This window comes from Doryrhamphus excisus, chromosome 1 (genome assembly GCF_030265055.1).
Source record: "Doryrhamphus excisus isolate RoL2022-K1 chromosome 1, RoL_Dexc_1.0, whole genome shotgun sequence".
NCBI lineage: Eukaryota > Metazoa > Chordata > Actinopteri > Syngnathiformes > Syngnathidae > Doryrhamphus > Doryrhamphus excisus.
The window spans coordinates 16,668,831-16,692,873 of NC_080466.1; the positions used below are offsets into that span (position 1 = coordinate 16,668,831).

General features: G+C 42.0%; 2 protein-coding genes across 3 annotated transcripts in view; both read right to left on the bottom strand.

Annotated features, from left to right (window-relative positions):
• Positions 1-10,310, bottom strand: part of LOC131136065 (slit homolog 1 protein-like) — a 37,897-nt gene extending 27,587 nt beyond the window's left edge. Inside the window, exons 1-5 of the mRNA XM_058082557.1 lie at positions 10,172-10,310; positions 9,762-10,077; positions 3,030-3,101; positions 2,633-2,704; positions 620-691 (exon numbers count right to left, since the gene is read on the bottom strand). Coding sequence (XP_057938540.1) covers positions 620-691; positions 2,633-2,704; positions 3,030-3,101; positions 9,762-9,997 — 452 coding nt within the window. The 5' untranslated portion in view covers positions 9,998-10,077; positions 10,172-10,310. The remainder of the gene's footprint in view (positions 1-619; positions 692-2,632; positions 2,705-3,029; positions 3,102-9,761; positions 10,078-10,171) is intronic.
• A 2,588-nt stretch (positions 10,311-12,898) lies between these two features.
• arhgap19 (Rho GTPase activating protein 19) lies at positions 12,899-18,654 on the bottom strand. Of its 2 annotated transcripts, none has more exons than XM_058075549.1 (12): positions 18,563-18,654; positions 17,872-18,146; positions 17,407-17,487; positions 17,122-17,331; positions 16,812-17,038; positions 16,631-16,717; positions 16,490-16,555; positions 15,372-15,578; positions 15,195-15,296; positions 14,211-14,324; positions 14,036-14,137; positions 12,899-13,960 (listed from the first exon to the last, which is right to left on the bottom strand). In XM_058075549.1, exons 1-12 carry the CDS (start codon positions 18,604-18,606, stop codon positions 13,904-13,906), a joined length of 1,572 nt encoding a protein of 523 aa, XP_057931532.1. In that variant the 5' UTR covers positions 18,607-18,654; the 3' UTR covers positions 12,899-13,903. The 2 variants fall into 2 exon arrangements, with proteins under 2 accessions (XP_057931532.1, XP_057931524.1); XM_058075541.1 differs by having other exon boundaries at positions 12,899-13,963.
• Between the last annotated feature and the right edge of the window lie 5,389 nt (positions 18,655-24,043).

Sequence of the window (24,043 nt, forward strand, 5' to 3'; positions counted from 1 at the left end):
CCGGGTATTCCGGTTTTCTCCCACATTCCAAAAACATGCTAGGTTAATTAGCGACTCCAAATTGTCCATAGGTATGAATGTGAGTGTGAATGGTTGTTTGTCTATATGTGCCCTGTGATTTGCTGGCCACCAGTCCAGGGTGTACCCCGCCTCTCACCCGAAGACAGCTGGAATAGGCTCCAGCACCCTTGTGAGGAAAAGCGGTAGAAAATAAATGAATGAATGTTGAAGGTGCATTCAAGGACTGTCAAACATCTTTACGAAAAAAAACCTTACTACCCTTTACATTTGGTGTGCAGGGTGTGAATGTGCGGGGGTCCACCGCTTACCTCAGACCAGCTCTGATTCCACCTGTTCTACTGCATCGACCATCTCACATTAGCATTCATTAGCGGTAGCTACCTAACCTTGAAGACATTTTATGAGCCGGGGCTAAAAGGCCCGGACACTAATTAATGGGAATTGGGAATGTGATGTCATCATCAAGGCTCAGTATTAAGACGGTTCAGCAGGAAGGAAAGGAAGGGAGGATTCCCTTGGAATCTTAAGGATGTAGAATTTAAGATGCAGGATGAGCAGCAACAAGAAAAATGGTTACAGGGAATATTTGCGTACTCACAGTCGGGACAAGGCTTCGTTCTTCTGAAACAGAAGTTCTGGGATTTGTGTGAGACGATTCTTGTTGAGGCGGCTGGACGCACACAAACACACACATACGTACACACACATACACACCATGTCAGGCATTGCACTCGTTTATGAATAAATCATCTCTGTTTTGTGGTTGAATGATTATTATTACTGTTATTAACTTAAAAATATGCATATTCAAACAACTTGTGAGGAAGATGAGAATGAAGTGGATGAGCAAGATGACCATGATGAGAAAGATGAGGACCAGGCGAATGAGGGAGGATGAGGAAAAGGAAGAGAGACTGAATATGATCTAGACAAGGAAGAAGATGAGAACCCCGATGAGGTAGATGAGAAAGAAGTGGATGAGTAGGATGATGATGATGATGATGAGAAAGATGAGGATGAAGTGAATGAGGGGGATGAGAAAGAATGTGAGAATAGTGAGAAAAAGATGACGAAAAAGGTGGATGAGGAAGACGAGCGTGCAGATGAGAATAGCAACAATGATAATGATAATGATGTAAAAGATGAGAATGAGGTGGATGAGGATGATGAAAATGAACATAAGAATGTTTAGGATGAAGTGAATGAGGGAGTACCAGGATGAGAATAGTGAGGAACATGATTATGATGATGAGGAAGCTGAAGATAAGAAAGCAGATGATGACAGTGAAGAAGAAAAGGAAGGTGAGGATGAAAATGATAAGGTGGATGAAGAAGATGAGTATGTAAATGAGGATGAGAAAATAAGGAGACTGAAGATTATGAAAATGAGGAGAGTGAGGAAGATGAGAATGAAGTGGATGAGCAAGATAACAATGATGAGAACGATGAGGACCAGTCGAATGAGGGGAAATATGAATGAACATGAGAATAGTGAGGAAGATTATGATGATGAGGAAGCTGAATGAAGACGACGACAGTGAAGAATATGAGAGGAGGAGGAAGATGAGAATAGCGGAGATGCTGATGATGATTTGAAAGATGAGAATGAGGTGGACGAGGACCATGATAATAAACATTAGGATGAGGTGAATGAGTGTGTACCAAGATGAGAATAGTGAGTTGATGATGATGAATATGATGATGAGGAAGCTGAAGATAAGGATGAGGATGCTGAAGATGATGATGAGGTGGATGAGGACCATGATAATAAACATGAAAATGGTTAGAATGAAGTGAATGAGGGTGTACCAAGATGAAAATAGTGAGGAAAATTATGATGATGAGGAAGCTAAAGATGAGAATGAGGTGTATATGGAAGATGAGGATGAGAAAGATAAGAATGAACATGAGAATAGAGAAGATGGTAACGATGATGATGATGATGATGTGGAAGATTATGTTGACAATGAGGAAGCTGTCGATGAGAAAGATGAGAATAAAAAGTACATCATAATGAGGTCTTAATGAGGATGAAAATGAGAATAATGAAAAAGATGTTCATGACAACAATGAGGAGGCTGAGAATGACAATGAAGACAGGGAGGAACATGATGAAGAAGAAGATGAGGAGATTGAGAATGAAGATGGGGAAGATGAGAATGAAGTGGATGAGCAAGATGGCGATGATGAGAAAGATGAGGACCAGGCGAATGAGAGAAATACGAATAGTGAGGAAGATTATGATGACGAGGAAGCTGAATGAAGACGACGACAGTGAAGAATATGAGAGGAGATGAGATGAGGAAGATGAGAAACTGCTAACATGTAAGTCTATATCATCTTATTTATGTCTAATATGTCTTATTTCCTGTGATTACATCTGCTGTATTGGCTAATACCAATGTAAAGGTGACTATAGGGATGTTATTTCATGTCTAAAGAGCTCTAACAATGTTTAAAACCACATTTAGAAGATGGAACCAATTAACCGTGATAAACGAGGGATGGCTGTATGTCCCGTACGACACAAAGCTAAGATTTTAGATAGGTATGTACATATGTATGTATGTGTGGAGGTACAGTGGGCTGAAAGTACTTCAAGTGTACTCACAGTCGCTCCAGGTCCTTCAGCTCATCTAGAGCTCCTCGCTCCACCTCCCTTATCTGATTCTCCATCAGGTGACTACAACACAACAACAACAACACAATCAGCACTTCCCAGTGTGATTATCGTGGCCACTGTTTGACACTGGAACAGACCATATCGGACCTTCCAGGTTCTACTGAACAAAATACTAATTTACGTGTTCCCAGGTGAAAAAAGGCCAGAGTTCAGCCCCTCCCTGAGTGAAAATGTGACTGACACCGACACCTTTGGGTGTCTCATATGTCACAGGTGGGGTCGGGGGGGCCGAGCCGACATTCCTAGCGGAAGATGAGGCTACCAGAGATACGTGGGAAAGACAGAATTCCTGCAGAAGAAATGAAGGTGACTCAGGTAGACTCACAGCACTCTCAGGTGTTTCAGCCCGGACAGGTCCAACTTGGTGATGATGGTCAGGTTGTTCCCGTTCAGATCCCTACACACAAACAAGGGTGGTTACCATAGGAACGTGACCAACAGCAAACAATCATCTTGTGTCAGCATTTGCTCAATAAAAGACTCTTCAGTGGGTACACCATCTAATTACATACAATAATATGCCATTACTGCCAGTGGCAGGATTTAATAACACATAAGCTGATGTAAGACGAGCCCCCTGAGTGCGTATGTGGCGTGTGTAATGTGTGTGTGTCTGTCGTGTTATGTTCCAAGAGTGTGACCTTGTCCCGTCCTGACGACAAGAGAGAAGTGAAAGCGTAGAGCCGCTTTTGGAACATTTACATGTAATAATGCAAATTGGGCTGCAATCAGGTAATGGTAATGGTTTTATTTCATTTGAACATGCATCAGATTACAATTGAATGCATCACATAATCAGTTCACAGTTCCACATGTCCAAAAGGAGTAGGAAGAAGCAAAGCTTATTAAATTCTACCCCTCCATCTGGTACTTTTACAATCAGTAACTGTTACATGTGTTCACTTCCTGCCTTCTTAATTAAATTAAATTAAATTAAATTAAATTAAATTAAATTAAATTAAATTAAATTAAATTAAATTAAATTAAATTAAATTAAATTAAATTAAATTAAATTAAATTAAATTAAATTAAATTAAATTAAATTAAATTAAATTAAATTAATATTTTTTGTCACATACCGAAGTACAAAGTGCTCAAATTATGCAGATATTATGACCTTAGGGAGAAATTAAACTTAAAAAAATGATATGCCTATATCATTTATATCAAGAGTTATCTCTGTATGGAGTTGCATGTTTTGAACTATATTTATTGGGCATGCATTTTGAGTGTTAAGTCGCTGGGTGATGATTTTAGTGTTCTTTGTAAGATGATTTATTTGTAAGATGATGTATTTATTTTTGTCATTCATGCAGCACATTGGCCAGCACCATTTAATACAAATTATAATAATTTAAAATAATAATTTTTAAAAATAATAAAAAATTTCCATCCATCTTTTTTCTATACCGCTTGTCCTCCTCAAGTGCAAGCTGGAGCCTATCCCAGTGTATTATTGTTTAATTTAACATTTAATACAGATGTAAGAAGCTAATTAAGATGTCTGCCAGCAGGAGGAGACACCCTGGTGGTGGTTGTTACAGATGGAGGGGTGGCTTCCATGAGGGCCACCTCCCCTCCCCCTTCCAGGGCGTGTGTCAAATTGCTTTGACGGTTAGAGCGCGGCAGCCTGAGGCGGGAGGAACGTGTATACGTCCAAGGAGGACACGCTGAGGAGAGGCCGTCTGTACAGCACGATGGGGGTCACAGGTCAGCTGACAGACAGACCACCACCTCCCAGACCCCCCGCAGTGGAAACTGTGCCAAACAATAGCTCATTAAAGCAGAACGCGTCTCTCTCTCTCTCTCTCTCTCAAATTGTGGAATCACTAAATCTACAGACAAAACTCCACACCAGCAGGTGGCGCTACTTTATGATCTATTTGGTAATGTTCCATGTTGTTATTTTCATATTCATTCCTTCATATCATCCTCATCCTTATTCCTTTCACTCCTTTTCCTCCTCATTTTTTCATCTTCATTCTCTCACCTCTTCATCTTCTAGCCCAGGGGTCAGCAACCCGTGGCTCTAGAGCCACATGTGGCTCATCAGCCTCTTTGTTGTGGCTCCCTTTGCAATGCTTGAATATTATTTAACCCGCGAATGGGGAAAATGAACGTCTTTTGAAATGAGTTTTAAAAAATTCCAACTTTGTGTGAGACCATGAATGCATCCTGACTGAGTTCTGACTGGTGATTGGATGAGCAGACACGATGCTATTCAGTTCTCTCACACACATAAACATGATGGAAAATAAGAACTGTATTTTCCGGACTATAAGTCGCACTTTTTTTCATAGGTTGGCCGTTCCTGCGACTTATACTCCAGAGCAACTTATAAATGAAAAAACTGTTTATGTTACATAAACTTTTTCTGTTTATGTTTATTTTTTGTGTAGCTGTACCAATATGTTAGCATAACTTACACCTATTCAGCCTGTCCTCTATTCTTTTATTGTTAGAAAGGACGTAATGTAAATGTTTTGGTCATAAAATAAATTACCCACAAAAAATACAACTTATACTCCGGAGCGACTTATGTATGTTTTTTTTCTACCTAATTATAAATTTTTGGCCTTGTGTGACTTATACTCCGGAGCGACTTATAGTCCAGAAAATACGGTAATACTTTCCCAGAGCTATTTGACAATTCTAAAAATAAATTCGATATCATTCCATGGGAACTTAAAAATCAGGTAAGTTTGCAGTAGTTTACACATGCATACATTTATGTAAGTTTATCTCCAATACTAGAAAGAGTACTCCAGCTCGTCTTTTCTTATCTGAACTACTTTGATACCCCCAAATTCTCTCCAATGTTTTGCGGCTCCAGGCTATTTTTCTTTAGTGAGCAAGGGGGTAAAATGGCTCTCTATCCATAGTAAAGGTCGCCAACCCCTGGTCTAGCCCCTCCACCCTCATTCTGTCACAACTTCACTGTCATGCTCTGGTAGCTTCATGCTAGCAGTACACACCATCAGACGGCGTTGCTACGTTGCCATGACAATGTAGCGCTAGTTAAATCGCACGGTCGCGGTCACCTTGATGAATCACCCTCTCACGGCCGGCTGTCGCCCCAGGAATGACACTGACACACACACACACACACGGATCGCTTTACATGCTAATTAGCCTTGAACAAATATGCGATCCATTTGCTGTGGACATGGCGAGCCGACAGGGAGGTCACAGGTGAAAGGGTGAGTGGGTAGTTTTAGTGTCTTCAGCGTTGACATGACGACACCAACACCAAGTCGCTTATCATATTGACGATGTTGAGTCACACAAGCTTAAAGATGACTATAGGGGTGTTATTTCATGTCTATATACAACCTTCTAAATCAGAGCTCTGCATACATGAAATAGCACCCCTATAGTCACATAAACACTCGTTAAGATATTCATTAATTCATTAATTCATTTTCTGCCGCTTATCCTCACAAGGGTCACAGGAGGTGCTGGAGCCTATCCCAGATGTCTTCGGGCGAGAGGCGGGGTACACCCTGGACTGGTGGCCAGCCAATCACAGGGCACATATAGACAAACAACCATTTTTCGGGCGAGCCAGCCAATCACAGGGCACATATAGACAAAAAGCCATTCTTCGGGCGAGCAAGCCAATCACAGGGCACATATAGACAAACAACCATTTTTTCGGGCGAGCCAACCAATCACAGGGCACATATAGACAAACAACCATTTTTCGGGCGAGCCAGCCAATCACAGGGCACATATAGACAAACAACCATTCACACTCACATTCATACCTATGGACAATTTGGAGTCGCCAATTAACCAAGCATGTTTTTGGAATGTGGGAGGAAACCGGAATACCCGGAAAAAACCCACGCATGCACGGGGAAAACATGCAAACTCCACACCGAGGGTGGGATTGATCTCTGGTCTCCTAGCTGTGAGGCCTGCACGCTAACCACTCGCCCCCCATGCAGCCAGATGATGACAGAATGGATGAAAAAAAAAAACTTGCTTCAAAGGCCAACAATTCAGCCTGTTCTTGGTCCACTCCTGGAATTGAACAATCCCAGAACGGTCCATTTCACTTTCACTTTCACTCTGGAGTGGCAATAAAGCCACGCCATTCTCCACTTTGTCAATTCCCTTTACCGCCTTGCTAATGGGCCAGCGGGCAAATGTCTGCGTGGCCTTCCAGCATTTTCCGCACCATTTCTCTCCGACCGGCGACCCGAGCCGACGTTCCCGATGGCAATACCGGACGGCGTCCTCCCCGCTGCAGTGACCCGCAGAGGAGGAGAAGAGGGATAATATCTCTGCTGGCACCCTGACAAGCATCAATTATTCACACGCAGCCACTCTAGAACCTGCAACACACACCAGCATGCCCCCACTATAAATACAGCACATACACTTAAGACGTGTTTCCTTATTTATACCCACTCGCTATGATGTCATCATTTCTAGTGTGGATAGCTCATGCGGGAACGCGGCCCCTCACAAAGAACATCGCAAGCAGGAAGACCAACGTGGACGACTTGGAGAGGAGCGTTTGTGGTTTTAGATCAGGGGCATACAAAGCGGTCTTTATCATTATCAGCCTACAAGCTTCACTTATCACGGTTTTTCAAAAATAGATTAATTTTTTAAATCGTGTTGTTTTGTGGTTGAAATATGAAAAAGCATCCATATTGAAGCAAATGATAATACTGGCTGCCTAAAATAAGCATTGTTCAGCATGCATTCATTCATTCATTCATTTTCTACTGCTTATCCTCACAAGGGTCGCGGGGTGCTGGAGCCTATCCCAGCTGTCTTCAGGCGAGAGGCAGGGTACACCCTGGACTGGTGGCCAGCCAATCACAGGGCACATATAGACAAACAACCATTCTTCGGGCGAGCCAGCCAATCACAGGGCACATATAGACAAACAACCATTTTTCGGGCGAGCCAGCCTATCACAGGGCACATATAGACAAACTACCATTTTTCGGGCGAGCCAGCCAATCACAGGGTACATAGAGACAAACAACCATTCTTCGGGCGAGCCAGCCAATCACAGGGCACATATAGACAAACAACCATTCACACTCACATTCATACCTATGGACAATTTGGAGTCGCCAATTAACCTAGCATGTTTTTGGAATGTGGGAGGAAACCGGAGTACCCGGAGAAAACCCACGCATGCACGGGGAGAACATGCAAACTCCACACAGAGAATGGGATTGATCTCAGGTCTCCTAGCTGTGAGGTGGTAATGGTAATGGTTTTATTTCATTTGAACATGCATCAGTTTACAATTGAATGCATCCCATAATCAGTTCACAGTTCCACATGTCCAAAAGGAGTAGGAAGAAGCAAAGCTTATTAAATCCTACCCCTCCATCTGGTACTTTTACAATCAGTAACTGTTACATTTGTTCACTTCCTGCTTTCCATCATACAGTTTAAGGTTTTTTTTTTTTTTAATAATGTACCTTGTACCGAAGTACGAGGTGATATGAGCATCCAATGACATAATGTGTACCATAGTAAGTGTCAATATAGTGATATATATAGCACATCATGTTTTGGATGGCTTCTTCATATTAATAAATCCTCCAACATTGATGTGTTTGTTGTCCAACGTCTTGGTATGTGGCGATTTAGTGATTAGAATGTGAGCTATGGTGGTTTAAATACATGGAGCATATTTTAAGGTGAAAGCTACCCTGGACAGCGACACACTGAGTGGGAATTGATGTTCCTCATAACATGACCTGCCGCTAGCAAGCAATTCCAAGGTCCTTTTGTATACTACAAAAGTAGTACTGTGATATTGCAGGTATTTTGTTTTTCAAATTGATATCACTATTTTGTTAAATAATGGTTATTTCAAGCATCCTAAAAGGACTTTTTATTGATGTTAGTTACTTTGTTCCACAAAAATACTGTTCTGATGGTGGATAAGTCAGGGACTGTATACATTTTTTCACAGCTAATAGAATGTGAACATTTGAGCAGGATCTTGAGACGTCATTTAATTTATTTGTTTATGTTTGTTTTGGGGTTTTTTTGTAAATTTAAAGCTGGATGTTAAAGCTTTATTTATCCAAATGTTACACTTTAAGTTTTTACAGAGGAAAGTTTGTGATACAGCATAACATACTGTTCTAATGGAATAAAAATGTGTTTAGTAAGTGCATATTGCTGGTGGAATTCAGTTTTTCCAGGAAATAATCTTTAACTAAAAGAAAAATTATGACTTTCCCATAATATTTTGACTGTCCTAAATTTAAATTTCCAAAAATTGCAATTTTGTTTTGTTTCGTTTGTTTCTCATAATATGACAACATTTACAATTTCAACTCTATGCTACTAAAATGGAATTATTTTAGTTATTTTATTTTTATTTTACTTTTTTCTTTTATTCTCCTAAAATTGCAACTTTTTTCTTATTAGAGCACATATTTTTTGTTTTCAAAATACAGTGGGTTTTTTTTCTATTTCTGCTGTTTGTTTTTTAATTTCCAACGATTTCAGCTTTGTCCTTGGAAATTTTCTTCTGGTAATTATGGCTTTATTCACAATAACAGTTTTTGGGGGGGTTTTTGGTAAATTTAAGGCTGGATATTAAAGTTTTATTTATCCAAATGCTACACTTTAAGTTTTTACAGAGGAAAGTTTGCTGGTGGGATTCAGTTTTTCCAGGAAATAATCTTTAACTACAAGAAAAATTGTGACTTTTTCCCATAATATTTTGACTGTCCTAAATTTAAATTTCCAAAAATTGCAATTTCATTTTGTTTAGTTTGTTTCTCATAATATGACAACATTTAAAAGTTCAACTCTATGCTACTAAAATGGAATTATTTTTATTATAATATGTTTATTTTACTTTTTTCTTTTATTCTCCTAAAATTGCAACTTTTTTCTTATTAGAGCACATATTTTTTGTTTTCAAAATACAGTGTTTTTTTTTTCTGCTGTTTGTTTTTTAATTTTCCAACGATATCGCCTTGTTAACAGTATCGTGATATATTGTATCGTGATACGTATCTTATTGCCAGATTCTTGCCAATACACACACAGTGTTACTCACAGCCTCTCTGTTCCTCTTGGGATGTTCTTGGGCACAGCATGGATCCCGAGGCCGTGGCAGTCCACCGTGTTCCCCAGGCAGCTGCATGGCGCCGGGCATGCCTCCACACACCCCCGGCCCGCCAACAGCACCAGCAGGAGGTGCATCAGTGTCCACAGGGGCACTCGACCCGGGACCAGCAGCAGCAGCAGTACCGGCCGGCATCTTCTTGACCTCTCCATGCTCCCGACAGGCATCCTCCTCACTCTTTACTGCCCTGCTCCCCCAGAGGTGATGCAGGAGCTTTGCCTCCTTCAGAAGTGGATGCACAGTAACACTGGAAGAAGGAGGAGAGGGGGGGGGGAGGTCAGCTCGGGGATCTGCTCGGGCCCAGGGTGGGGTGAGACCTTCAGAACCAGAAGTAAAAAGACCTTGTCTGCTTCAGCTCTCTCTGCCCCCTATTTCCTCTCTGCTCGCTTCTCATTGAGTCATTGTGCACACAGCAGCCAGCCACTAGGGGGAAGCAAGGCGGGGGAGGGGGTGAGGGGGACTCCCTGTCTCTCTCTCTCTGCATCACACACACACACAGAAGAAGAGAGAGAGCGCAATCATCCATTAAAAGCCTTTACAAATAACAGCAACAAGACTCCGCCTCCCACAGCTCCCCCCTCTCTGACCCCCTCCAGCACCAGGGGTGAACTCCCCTCTATTCAGCCTCTCTCTACTGTATGCCCCCCCGCCCAAGGGGGTGGAAGGAGGGAGTTGAGGTAGTAACGGGAGGGGGAAGGGGATGCTGCTGGAGAGGAACTAGCCCTTACGGTACAGCAAAGCATCTGACATGCTAACTCTTAGGAAAACATAAAGAAATCGAACCATTCATGTTTTTTCAGTTTTAGGAAGAAGGGGTCTGGGCGTCAGTTGTGGGCGGGGCTCTGAGAGAGTAATTGATGTGCTGATACTGATACGTTGCAAATTTACCTATATTTGTAGACAAGTTGGACTTGTGGCGTGCAGGAGTCAGCGAGGGCCAGGAAACTCTTGACTTGACAGGAGCCAATCATGAGCGATGAACGAGCTCGTCACCCACATTGGAAATTGCGGGAGGTCATTACTCAATATAACAGTCTGACTCACGGTGCCATCTTACAAAAAAACAAAAAAACACTAAATTCATCACACAGCAACTTAACACTCAAAATGTATATGTATGCCTCTGTCCACCAGAGAACCCTGAGACTGAGTCAAACAAGAATATTTTCAAAAGTATGTCCCGAGTGGGGGCTCCCACCTGTTTTTTTTTTTCCTGGGCGTCACCCTCTGTGAATGATGACTGCCCCGTGGCCACGCTGCCAGTGTGGCGGGTCCGGTCTATTTGAGCATGTCCCCCTCCCTCCTGCCCCCCAAGTGATGGAAAACAAATTGGCCACAGGCAGCGTCCAGACACTTCCTTTTGTGCGACTCCACTCAATGACTCATCCGGCCATCATCTGCCACAAAGGCAGGACAAAGGCAGGGAGGCCATGTTGACATCGCCGGAGGGGGTCCCCACTTCATTTCTGGGGACATAATAGTGTCATAAATGGGGATGGGAAGTGAATGAATGAAGATCCCGTATCACAAACTCTTACCTTCATACCAACAAGCCCAGCTCAAAAGGGAAAAAAAATAGAATTCTGATTATTTTTAATATTTCTAAAGTGAAATGGAAGGCCAGCATGGCACTTAATCAATGGAATTGATTATTCGCCTCGAAGGACCGTGGCTCCCTAAGGCTGGTAGCACTCGTGGACACACCACCACCATCCTTGACTGTTGACAAAACACTTACTACTAACTTGTGTTGCCAGCTATTTCAACAATAATGCTGTGTTGACTCATTTTCATTGGCTAGTACACTTACTACTATAAAGTATATCCAGCTTACCTTTATATTGTCTTGTCCCTTGACAAGATAGTACTTTAATAAGTGAGGCACTTCTTTCGCTAACAAAAATAACAGTTGTGAGCAGGATACGGTGTAGTTGTAAACTTAACTAGAGCGCAAACAAATTGTGACTTACAACATAAATATTAGTCCTATGTTCATTTTTTCTAGACATTTAGAGTGCTAATGTTAGCATGCTAACAATGCTACAATGGTAACATATAGCATAAAAGTACTCAGGGCTTATATATGTCTTGTTAGGAAAATTGATACAAATTTTACTATGCTAATGTTAGCATGCTAGCAATGCTACAATGGCAACATATAGCATAATAGTACTAAGGGCTTATATATGTCTTGTTAGGAAAATGGATAAAAAAAAGTATTATGCTAATGTTAGCATGCTAGCAATGCTACAATGGTAACATATAGCATAACAGTACTAAGGGCTTATATATGTCTTGTTAGGAAAATGGATAAACATGCTATGCTATGCTAATGTTAGCATGCTAACACCTAGTATTCATTCATTTTCTACCAATTATCCTCATTAGGGTCGCAGGGGAGGGGGTGCTGGAGCCTATCCCAGCTGTCTTCGTGTGAGAGGCAGGGTACACCCTGGACTGGTGGCCAGCCAATCACAGGGCACATATAGACAAACAACCATTCACACTCACTTTCATACCTATGGACAATTTGGAGTCGCCAATTAACCTAGCATGTTTTTGGAATGTGGGAGGAAACCGGAGTACCCGGAGAAACCCATGCATGCACGGGGAGAACATGCAAACTCCACACAGAGATGGCCAAGGGTGGAATCGAACTAGATTGCTGATGTTAGTTGCTGATAATTAGTTTTAGGAAATTAGCTTTAGAATTTTGCATCACCTCCAAAACCTCCATTTCCCACAATTCCTGAACTTTGGGTTATTTTGAAGTGAAATAGACAAATGGATAAATACCAGCAAAAACATAACCCTAATGACAATACACGTGAGATCACGTGAATTGTGGAAAGACGCACAATAGAGTGTCAAAGGATGCCAATGACGTCATTCAGCTGCGGTAGGCTTCTGCTACGAGTTCCAGGTGTACCATAGCACCCTCTCGTGGACAAACAGACGCATTGCATTTGCTTGCCATTAAAAGCCTCGCTGATTGGCTAACTACATTTTAGATTCATTTTAAAGGCTTACGACATATATAAAAAGTAAACACAGGATTTATCCAAAGGTTTATCCACAGGTTTTAATCCAAAGTGGACTCTAGCTAACGTGTTATATTACAGCAACATTAGAAAATAAACTCATTATCCAGAAATGTTCAGCTCGGGATAGCTTTGTGTTTCTCCCCACGACAGAACACATAAAGCTTAGTTTGGATGTTACCAAATTCCCACACGAGTCCGGGATAAAAAAAAAATGTTCAAAGTGGAATTGTCTTACGACACACAAGGAAGGAAGGTCACTTGAAGATCACGTTCCACAAACACATCAACGCCACTTTCAAACTTCCATAACTGATAATAACTGTGACATATTCTCCATAGTCACTGTCCTCACATAGAAACACTTTTGCCAATTCCATTTTATATATCAAAAAACCTGAACCTTCCTTTCCTGTAAAGAACTAAAGAAAAAAAAAGACAGAACAACAACAACGGGTCAAGATGGCGGGACGAACACACAAACACAAACAATAAAAAAATGACATGTAAACAATATACACTTAGTAACATGTTCCATATAAAGTCTCCTAAAGAGTGGACGTAACTTCCTGTTACTTTGTGGATACGCGGGATGATCTGACCCGCAATTTTGTTGTCATGGCAACCGAGTGGCCGCCTCCTACTGGCCATTAGACATAATGTGAGGCATCTACAGTGTGTATTAGTGTGTTATGGCTGCCTGTGCAACTAAAATAAAAATATTTCACATTATGGAAGATGGTATTCATGTTAAAAATAAAAAGACATCTAATTGTTATTGTTCCCATTTGCTTAAAAAAAACAGGACCAATTTTCCTATTTGCTGAAATAAATTAATTACGGGCTTCAATATATCCCAAAGTACCGTCATTTTTTATAAGGTGGAGAAATATTAGAAACAGCTCAAACGTCAACATTATTTTTTTAAAAGCTGGATCCTAGCTGATAGGTACCTAATTAAGTGGCAGGCAGGTGTAACGTTATATTAAAACTGTTACGTGGTAGGACGCAGAAAAACCGCAAGACAAGGATCTACAGCGAGACTTCGTGAGGCGGCGAGAAGCAAATCCTGGCGATGGAGGGCGTGTCCTGCTGAGAGATGCGCGAGATTAGATCAGAGTGGGAAGGACGGGGTGATGTAAGCGAGGTAATGACCAGCGGTACCTTTGACAGCTTCACAGCTTTGTCCCGATGAAAGTGGAAGTCAGGGTTCTTCAGCACAAGCCCCGCCCTCCCTCGCATGGCGCCATTTAGCGGACTTTTCACCTGCGCATGTGAAAAGGTAATTAAGGATGTTAAAGCTCATTGGTGTGATCAGAAGGATGCGGGAGAGGGTCACCTCCGGCAGGACGATGTTCTCCTTGCCGTGTTTTCGGGCTGCCCTGGCAACGGCGTCGGGTGACACGTGCCTCACTCGCTGCTCTGTTGTCAGCTGATCCGCACGAGCTTTACGCTGGAAGCAGAGCGCACGCATACCGTCACCGTAGTTGTGACGTCAGGCTATTCCATTTACATCATGTTAGTGCAGCCCGCGCGAGTTTGATATGGATGCTGTATGGTATCATGTACCCAGAAAAAATTATTACATTTGATTAATGTTCATGTTAAAGGTTAAATAACTGTTAATAGTTATCCTCCCTATCCGTGTGGAAGTGGTAAGTTTTTGGCTATTTAAGTTTAAAGGAAATATCTTGAAGGCTACCGTTTAGGTCGCTAGCTCTCTAGTTTGCGAGTTAGCATGTGTCCCAAGACCCTGCAGTTGCGCAATATGTTGTAAATAAAACAACATATTGTGACATATAGTATAAATGTGACTATAGTCGTGTTTTGTCATGTCTACAGGGATCTAATAATGCTTTGTTCATTTTAATCTGAAAAAAATAATTTGTCTACCCACCAACTATATGTGGTTTCTTAAGTTTTTATTATTTGCCGTTTTATTGTTATTATTATATTTATTTATTTATTACTGATTGATTGATTTTCTTTATTCTTGATTTGTTTATTTATTTTTCATCTTATTTTGTGTCGAAAAATAAAAAGTATGATATTTGAGAACAGTGGAATGTTTTATCAGAGCTTTTATTGTAGAAAATCAAAACCAAAGTTTATTCAGTTTTTAATAAATGCGTTTTTTTGGGGAGTTTTTTTTTGGAAAACCTGATGCGGCCCAGTCTCGCCCAGACCCTAGCTCCAGTGGCCCCCAAGTAAATTGAGTTTGAGACCCCTGATTTACATTCACATTATGCCCGGCAAAGAAACATGAGACTAAAAATATAAATTTCCCCCGCCCCCTGTCTGAAGGCGGAGTCAGCGTCAGTACCTTGATGAGTCCTCCAAACGAGCGAGACCGCGGGTGCTTCTTGCTGGGAGGGGGGAGGCTGTGCTCCTTGTTGGGTGTGGTCACGGCGGTCTGTTTGACCAACTGCAGAGTCAACACACACATGAGGTGACTCGTGTGCAAGTACCTAGAAAAAAAAAAAAAAAAAAAAAAACAGACCTGTCGGATCAGTTTCTTCTTTTTGGCCGAGTCCGGCATGTTGTGGTGCACGTGTTGAAAGAGCTCCTTCAGCGCCTCCTCCGTGTACTGCTGAGAAGGAGACTGGAACTGCTCTGGGGCGGATGGGATCGGGACCCCAGCCCTCTTGAGCGGCAACGCCGCCCGCCGGGTGGGTGAGTTGCTCACCGCTAGCAGGTCCAAATCATCCTGGATGTGATGACGTCACAGACGCGTTAGTGACTTAACCCGAAGAGACGGAATACCGCATCCACCAACCTTGAAGGCATTTTACTTTGACATCCAGACAGTAGCGAGTGAATTTCTAAGAAGTAGGATTCCTTTTTTATAAATTTAGCATTTTTTGAGTTTGAATATAGAAAACCTGTTTACACCCTTCTAAATCAGAGTTCTGCAGACATGAAATAGCACCCCTATAGTCACCTAAACACTTTAGGTGAAATTCATTCATTCATTTTCGCGGGGGTGCTGGAGCCTATCCCAGCTGTCTTCGGGCGAGAGGCGGGGTACATCCTGGACTGGTGGCCAGCCAATCACAGGGGACATATAGACAAACAACCATTCACACTCACATTCATACCTATGGACAATTTGGAGTCATCAATTAACCTAGCATGTTTTTGGAATGTGGGAGGAAACCGGAGTACCCGGAGAAAACCCACGCATGCACGCGGAGAACATGCAAACTCCACACAGAGATGGGAATTGAACCCGGGTCTCCTTGCTGTGAGGTCTGCGCACTAACCACTCGTCCGCCGTGAAGTCCCGCCTTCATATCTCAGCTGTCTTCGGGCGAGAGGCGGAGTACTGGTGGCCAGCCAATCACAGGGCACATATAGACAAACAACATTCACACTCACATTCATACCTATGGACAATTTGGAGTCGCTAATTAACCTAGCATGTTTTTGGAATGTGGGAGGAAACCGGAGTACCCGGAGAAAACCCACGCATGCAAGGGGAGAACACTTGTTAAGATATTTAAGAGAAAATTAGCTAATAATAGCAAAATATTACAGTAACATTAGTGACCGATGTAGAATACTACATATTCTTAACAGCCATTTTGATTGGTGAGGAGCAAATATACCAGTACTGACCTTACTCCTCAGGGCTGTGCTCTTCATGAAGTGTGCTCTGGAATATTCCCGCAGGTAAACCGGAGCCTGAGCAACAACAAATCCAAATATTACACACACTGGCCCCCTTTTTGGACCTCTGTGTGCACATGCGTTAATCACCCGGAAAAGCTTCTGGGAATGTCTGATGAGGAAAGCCATGCTGTTGTTGAGCGTCTTCAGCTTGTCTTTCAGGTCTTGGGCCGTCATCTGCAGCAGGAAAACGGAAGCACCAGAACATCATGACACCGCTGCAAACTATGACGCCAGTAATGAAACCCATTCTTCGATGGACGCCACTTACGTGTCGTGGCCACAGCACATGCGGGGCGAACATAAGCGCCAGATTGAAGGCGGACATCTTGTTTTTGTCCTGCTGCTTGGCCGTGTGGTAAAGGAGGTCCAGCAGCAGCTTGAGCAGCGAGCGGTTGGCGGTGGGCAGGAGCAGGAAGAGAAGCTGCAGGGCTTCAATCTGACGCTCCTTGTTTGGTGCAGACGTCTTGTTGCCCTGCTCGTCAAACAAAGTCATGTCTGGAAGGAAGTGGGTGTGGACACATGAGGTCACATGACATGACGCAGTTCCCGCTTGTAAATAAGTATTGGTATTGTCCTACCAGCTATCTTCAGATGCGCATGGAAGTGTCTGTGCGTGAGCAAGGGTTCAGGCAGCTCCCCCAGGAACGCCTTGAGCAGCGTCGCCGCGTCGTTGGGATGGAAGTCTCCGGACTTCAGGTCCACGTCAGCGCCGCTGTTGAGGAGCTCCTTCAGGGCCTGCTGCCGAACACTGTTCCCTGGGACTCGAAACAGACCCTCTATGTGCAGGTCTGGGTGGGACAAAGTGGGTGGGGCTTAGATTTTGAGACGCCGATGGTGATGACGATGGTCTGGAGGCGACTTACTTTTACTGAGGTATTCGATGAGCTGGTACATCTGAGCGAGGGAGCTGTCTGACAGGGTTGTACCAAACATGGCGGCTTTATCTGAGAGAGAATCACACTTGCATGAAACTAAACGAAACGAAACGAAAACAAAAACTAAACAAAAACAAAAACTAAATTACACAAAAACAAAAACTGCACTAAACAAAAACAAAACTAAACTAAACTAAACAAAACTTAAAATAAATTAACAAAAACTCAACAAAACAAAAACTAAACTACACAAAAACTCAACGAAACTAAACAAAAACAAAAACTGCACTAAACAAAAACTGCACTAAACAAAAACTAAACAAAAACTAAACTAAACAAAAACAAAACAAAAATTAAACAAAACTAAACAAAAACAAAACTAAACAAAAAACTAAACAAAAACAAAAACTAAACTAAACAAACACAAGACTTGTGCTCAAATAGGAACCTGACCTTTGCGTTTGAGGAAGTTCAAGGAACGGAAGAAGCCCCCATTCCCAGCCGTGGGAGTCTTGGAGCCCTCCTCCCCGATGAGCTGCGAGAATTCGGTTCCAGGAAGGTCGATGAGGCGAGTGATGTTACTCAACACCAGCTCCAGGAAAACGTCAGCGTTCTCATGGCGGAGTTTTTCCACAAAGAAGTCTGGGTTGAAGATGACGGGCTGACGGACGGTGTTGGACCCTCCTTGGGAATCATCCTGATGGACCACCACGGAGACCTGTGTGCTTCTGATGGAGGAACATTTCACACTATGGAGTGCTGGTTTTATATTGACATGTGAAAGTACAGCAACTTTATTTAAAACAGGATCAGGTACAAATACATTTGAATTGAACACAATTTTTAAAATGTCTGAAATGTAACCTCAGCTTAATGGGAACCATTCTTTCATGTTGAATTAACGTTGCATTTTACAAAATAGATGTCAGCCATTACAGAAAAATACTAGTAACGAATGTGTGAGGTGTTGATTTGACTGTGGCCACAAGTAGCTATCATACACATTCATAGTGGTGACATTACGATGTATATGTGAATGTACGATTATATCAGCTTTTACATCTAGCAGTGTCGCGCATTGGACGTGAGGGGGTACGACGAATAGCACTGACGCGTCACAATATCGAACTTAGTTCATCATTACCTTCTATTTTGTGTGTTTTCGTCGACATCCCGACCCGCCGCCATGTTTGCTCGCTTCGAATCTGCCGCTGTTGTTTTGCAGACCCCGCCCAATTCTTCAGCCATTGGTTGGTTTCCGGTTAAGGGCGGGGCATCCAGGCTCCATTTTGCTTGAGCCGTAATTGTGATTGGTCAGTTTAAATGTGGCTCACTTGTCATAACAAAAAAAATAATTCGTAGTGTTGCGGTCTATATTTCTGCTACATATCATTAAAATGGTTTTGACTGGTTGTCGAAAAAAGCAAGTATATTGATTAATATTTTTTCTAATGCTGCCTTTTCTGGGCAGTGTTCTCCCCATGCATGTGTGGGTTTTATCAGGGCACTCCGGTTTCCTCCCACATTAAAAAAAACATGCTAGTTTTGCAAATTGTCCATAGGTATGAATGCGAGTGTGAATGGTTGTTTGTCTATATGTGCCCTGTGATTGGCTGGCCACCAGTCCAGGGTGTACCCCGCCTCTCACCCAAAGAAGACACCTGGGATAGGCTCCAGCACCCCCACGACCCTAGTGAGGATAAGCGGTAGAAAATGAATGAATTGCCTTTTCTCAGGATGCTGAGGTTCACATTGGGAGTGACCAGGAAGGATAGGATCAGGAAGGAGTACATCAGAGGGACATTACATGTTAGAGGCCCTTTATCTCCAAGGCCTTAGAGAGGCCAGACTGAGCTGGTTGGGCAACATGACGAACATCAGCATTTCACACCCCCAGTCTTCACACTGATGATGAAGATGATTAAAGTTCATCTCTGCCAATCGCCTGCAAAGCAGTTTCCAAAAAAACAGAAATAGCTTCCTCTTTTTACCACATTCATTTTTTTACATTTTACTTCATATTGTGCAAACACGACTGTGGCGTCCACGTTCGGAAGGGGGTCCAGATATGCGCTTATCAGCTTCAGTTGTGGTGCTCCTTCTCTCTATGCCAGGTACTGCATGTGTATTATGTGATGTATTGTGTTACTCTATACTAGTGAGTCCCAGTGCGGGGCGTGGTGGTACTACAGGTGGACTATGAGAGGTCATTAAAAATATGATTCATTTTTGCAAATATTAATTTTAAAATTATTTTTATTGAAAATATTTATTGCACGATTAAAAAAATATTTATAGGCCTAAGTAATGACCTATTGAGTGTTATTGACCTGTCACAATATTTTAGGAACCTTATATAGTTTATGATTGGAACGTAGCTCTCTGGTCATCATGCCAGTCTTGAATGCAGTTATGAAAAGTATGAGAATTAATTCTGTCTTGTGTGTACACCACAGATTAAAAATTTGGGCTTCCTTTATCCACCTGCTTTCATTTCAATCCTGAATAATAATAATAATAATAATAATAATAATAATAATAATAATAATAATAATAATAATAATAATAATAATAATAATAATAATAATAATAATAATAATAATAATGTATTATTATTATAATGTAATAATATAATGTATTATGATTAATATATTATATTATATATAATATATAATAATAATAATAATAAAATAATAAGTAATACTTAATTATTAGTATTAATTAATTAATTAGGAATTAATAATAACAATTATTATTATTACTATTATTATTGTTATAATTAATATAAAATATAATTCATTCAGTCATTCATTTTCTACCGCTTGCCCTCACGAGGGTCGCGGGGGTGACATTTTTAGCTAATTGGTTATTTTTAGCCTTGTGCATTATTTTAGCTGTTTTAGCTTTAGCTTTAGATGAACTATATCAGCAAGTTGAAATATTTGTGATTTTAGAAATAAGGAGTTAGTATGTTCTCTGTGGGGCGGCATTATGAATTATCCTTACTGACCTTTTTTTGCAGTATATTTAGCCAGTGAAGATTGCTCAATACAACTAACAAAAGGATACCTCGCTCCAATCCAGACAAGCCTAAGTAATAACCTATTGAGTGTTATTGACCTGTCACAATATTTTAGGAACCTTATATAGTTTATGATTGGAACGTAGCTCTCTGGTCATCATGCCAGTCTTGAATGCAGTTATGAAAAGTATGAGAATTAATTCTGTCTTGTGTGTACACCACAGATTAAAAGTTTGGGCTTCCTTTATCCTTTTCATTTCAATCCTGAATAATAATAATAATAATAATAATGTATTATTAATATAATGTAATAATATGTATTTTTATCAATATATTATATTAATAATAATAATCATAATAACAATAAAAATTATTATAAAATAATTATTAATTAGCCTATCCCAGCTGTCTTCGGGCAAGAGGCGGGGTACACCCTGGACTGGTGGCCAGCCAATCACAGGGCACATATAGACAAACAACCATTCACACTCACATTCACCAATGGACAATTTGGAATTTAGGCCAATTAACCTAGCATGTTTTTGGAATGTGGGAAGAAACCGGAGTACCCGGAGAAAACCCACGCATGCACGGGGAGAACATGCAAACTCCACACAGAGATGGCCGAGGGTGGAATTGAACCCTGGTCTCCTAGCTGTGAGGTCTGCACGCTAACCACTAGACCGCCGTGCCGCCTGAATTATCCTTACTGACCTTTTTTGCAGTACATTTAGCCAGTGAAGATTGCTCTATACAACAATACAACAAAAGGACACCTCGCTCCAATCCAGACAAAAGCGTGTGATGGTCATCAAGATGAATGACGAGAAGACCGGGTTTTAAACAACAGGTCATTGAGTTTTGTGCTTTTCTGTATGTTGTAGCGCTTCCGGGTCAGGACTTGGATGTCACTTACCCTTCGAAACAGATTTGCGCCTTTAAAGGCTCAACGGTGGAAATACACAGCGTCTACAGCCGCCAGAAGATTTTCACTCTGGTGAAATCATCGTGGTTTCTGAAACGTCCTCAAAGTACACACATAGAGCTGAGTCGACATCCGCAGTACACGGGTCGCATGGAGTCCAGCTGTGATCCAGCCAACCACTGCACCCTGACAATCTTGGACCTGAGAGAGAACGACGCGGGTATTTACATGTTGAAACTCACAACCATACATGCCCTCAAGGGGATCGGGAGGAGCTTCACCGGAACGCCTGGAGTCAACTTGTTTGTATCAGGTAGCGCCAAGCGGTCCTGTCCACTTCAGTTCAGAACAAATCCTAATGTGTCGCGTGTGAATGGTATGCTTTTTCCTGCCAGATTCCAATGTGAAAGTGATCAGAGCAACTTTCACACGGTACCACACCGAGGCGGACTTTCAGTGTATTAGCACCTGTCCCACTATGGATGTATCCAAGTGTATCTGGTTCAAAAATGGCCGACATGTCCACAGTCAAAGTCTTTGGTCCTACTCGACCTGGTTACATCCCGACGACAACGTATCCTGCGCTTTCCTGGGGTTCGAGCATTCCCGTTCTCCCTCAGTGTGTGAGTTTAAATCCTGACCGTCAACCTGAAACATCTGTTGCTGAACCGAAGTCCGTTTTGTGTCGTTCAGATCCACCAAGGCTTGATGGTGTGTCGGTGAGTCCGCCGGGAGACATCGTCGAGGGGTCTGCAGTCGCTCTGGACTGCAAAAGCGATGCTCAACCTGCCGCAAGCGTGTTTTGGTACAAGAGGACCACACGTCTAGACCACAATGACTCCCAGCTGGTCTTCAAGTCCATCCGATCTTCAGACTCAGCTGACTATTACTGTAGTGTTCAAAACCAGCTGGGAAAAATCACATCGGAGTCCGTCGCGGTCGACGTCCAATGTCAGTGTCAGACGCTTATACGTAGATGTCGTGTTTTCGAACACAAACCAAAGTATAACCTCCTACGTCCTTCAGATGCTCCCAGGTCGTCCTCTTTGTTTGTGAGTCCGTCTCACATCATCGAGGAGGGACACCAGGTGACCCTGACCTGCCGCGGTGACGCCAACCCGGCGGCGAGCTACACCTGGTACAAGGACAACCAAATTCTGACCCAAAAAGGTCAAGAACGTTACAGTTTCGTCCACATCCGCCCCGGAGATGCTGGAATGTTCTGCTGCGAGGCTGACAATAAATTCGGACGTGTCAACTCTTCTTCGGTCTTCATAGATGTCCAGTGTAAGTATGAACATCTGAAGTCAAATATGGAGATCCAGTTTAAGTACCAAAGTCCAACATGGATGCACTAAGTCAAAGATGGAGATCCAGTTTAAGTACCAAAGTCAAACATGGATGCACTAAGTCAAAGATGGAGGTCCAGTTTAAGTGCTAAAGCCCAACATGGATGCACTAAGTCAAAGATGGAGGTCCAGTTTAAGTATCAAAGTCCAACATGGATGCACTAAGTCAAAGATGGAGGTCCAGTTTAAGTACCAAAGTCCGACATGAACATCCGAAGTAAAATATGGAGATCCAGTTTAAGTACTAAAGTCCTACATGGATGCACTAAGTCAAAGATGGAGGTCTAGTTTAAGTATCAAAGTCCAACATGGCTGCACTAAGTCAAAGATGGAGGTCCAGTTTAAGCACCAAAGTCTGACATGAACATCCAAAGTAAAATATGGAGATCCAGTTTAAGTACCAAAGTCCAACATGGATGCACTAAGTCAAAGATGGAGGTCCAGTTTAAGTACCAGAGTCCGACATGAACATCCAAAGTAAAATATGGAGATCCAGTTTAAGTACTAAAGTCAAACATGGATGCAGTAAGTCAGGGGTCGGGAACCTTTTTGGCTAAGAGAGCCATGAAGGCCAGATATTTTAAAATGTGTATCTGTGAGAGCCATATACATTTTTTTAAACATTGAATGCAATAAAATGTGTGCATTTTTATGTAAGACCAACAGTTTTAGATATAATGGGCTCTAATTACGTAGACCAGGCACACTACCCCACGCCAATGGGGTGTGGCCAGCATACTTTCGTGAGCAGCGCAGTGTCCAATAATAAATCAAATACTTGCTGCCATTAATGCAACTTCTGCTGCTGCATGGTTTTGCACCGTACTCCGTACACATATTTCATTCTTTTGGCCATCTTCGTCAGAAGGCTTGGTTCTGCAGCTTTAGCTAGGTGACTATTTGACTAAGGAGGAAAGTTTGCATTTACATGTTGACATCTCAATGACCGAGGTAGACTACCGCATTACCCAGTAATAATCGAGTTTTGGTGTTTGACCTGGAAAATATCATCAGGAAAGATGGATATGGTTGGCCGTATTGCAGTAGAAAAGAGATGGACGGATTAAAATGCATAAGAAAGTTGTTGATTATTTTTAACAGTCATTTCTGTGATGTTTACTTTCTAATGTTAGCAAAAATACATTTTTATTGTGGTAAGAAACGCTTGAGAGCCAGATAGTGTCATCAAAAGAGCCCTACCTGGCTCCCGAGCCATAGGTTCCCTACCTCTGCAGTAAGTCAAAGATGGAGATCCAGTTTAAGTACCAAAGTCCAACACGGATGCACTAAGTCAAAGATGGAGGTCCAGTTTAAGTACCAAAGTCCGAC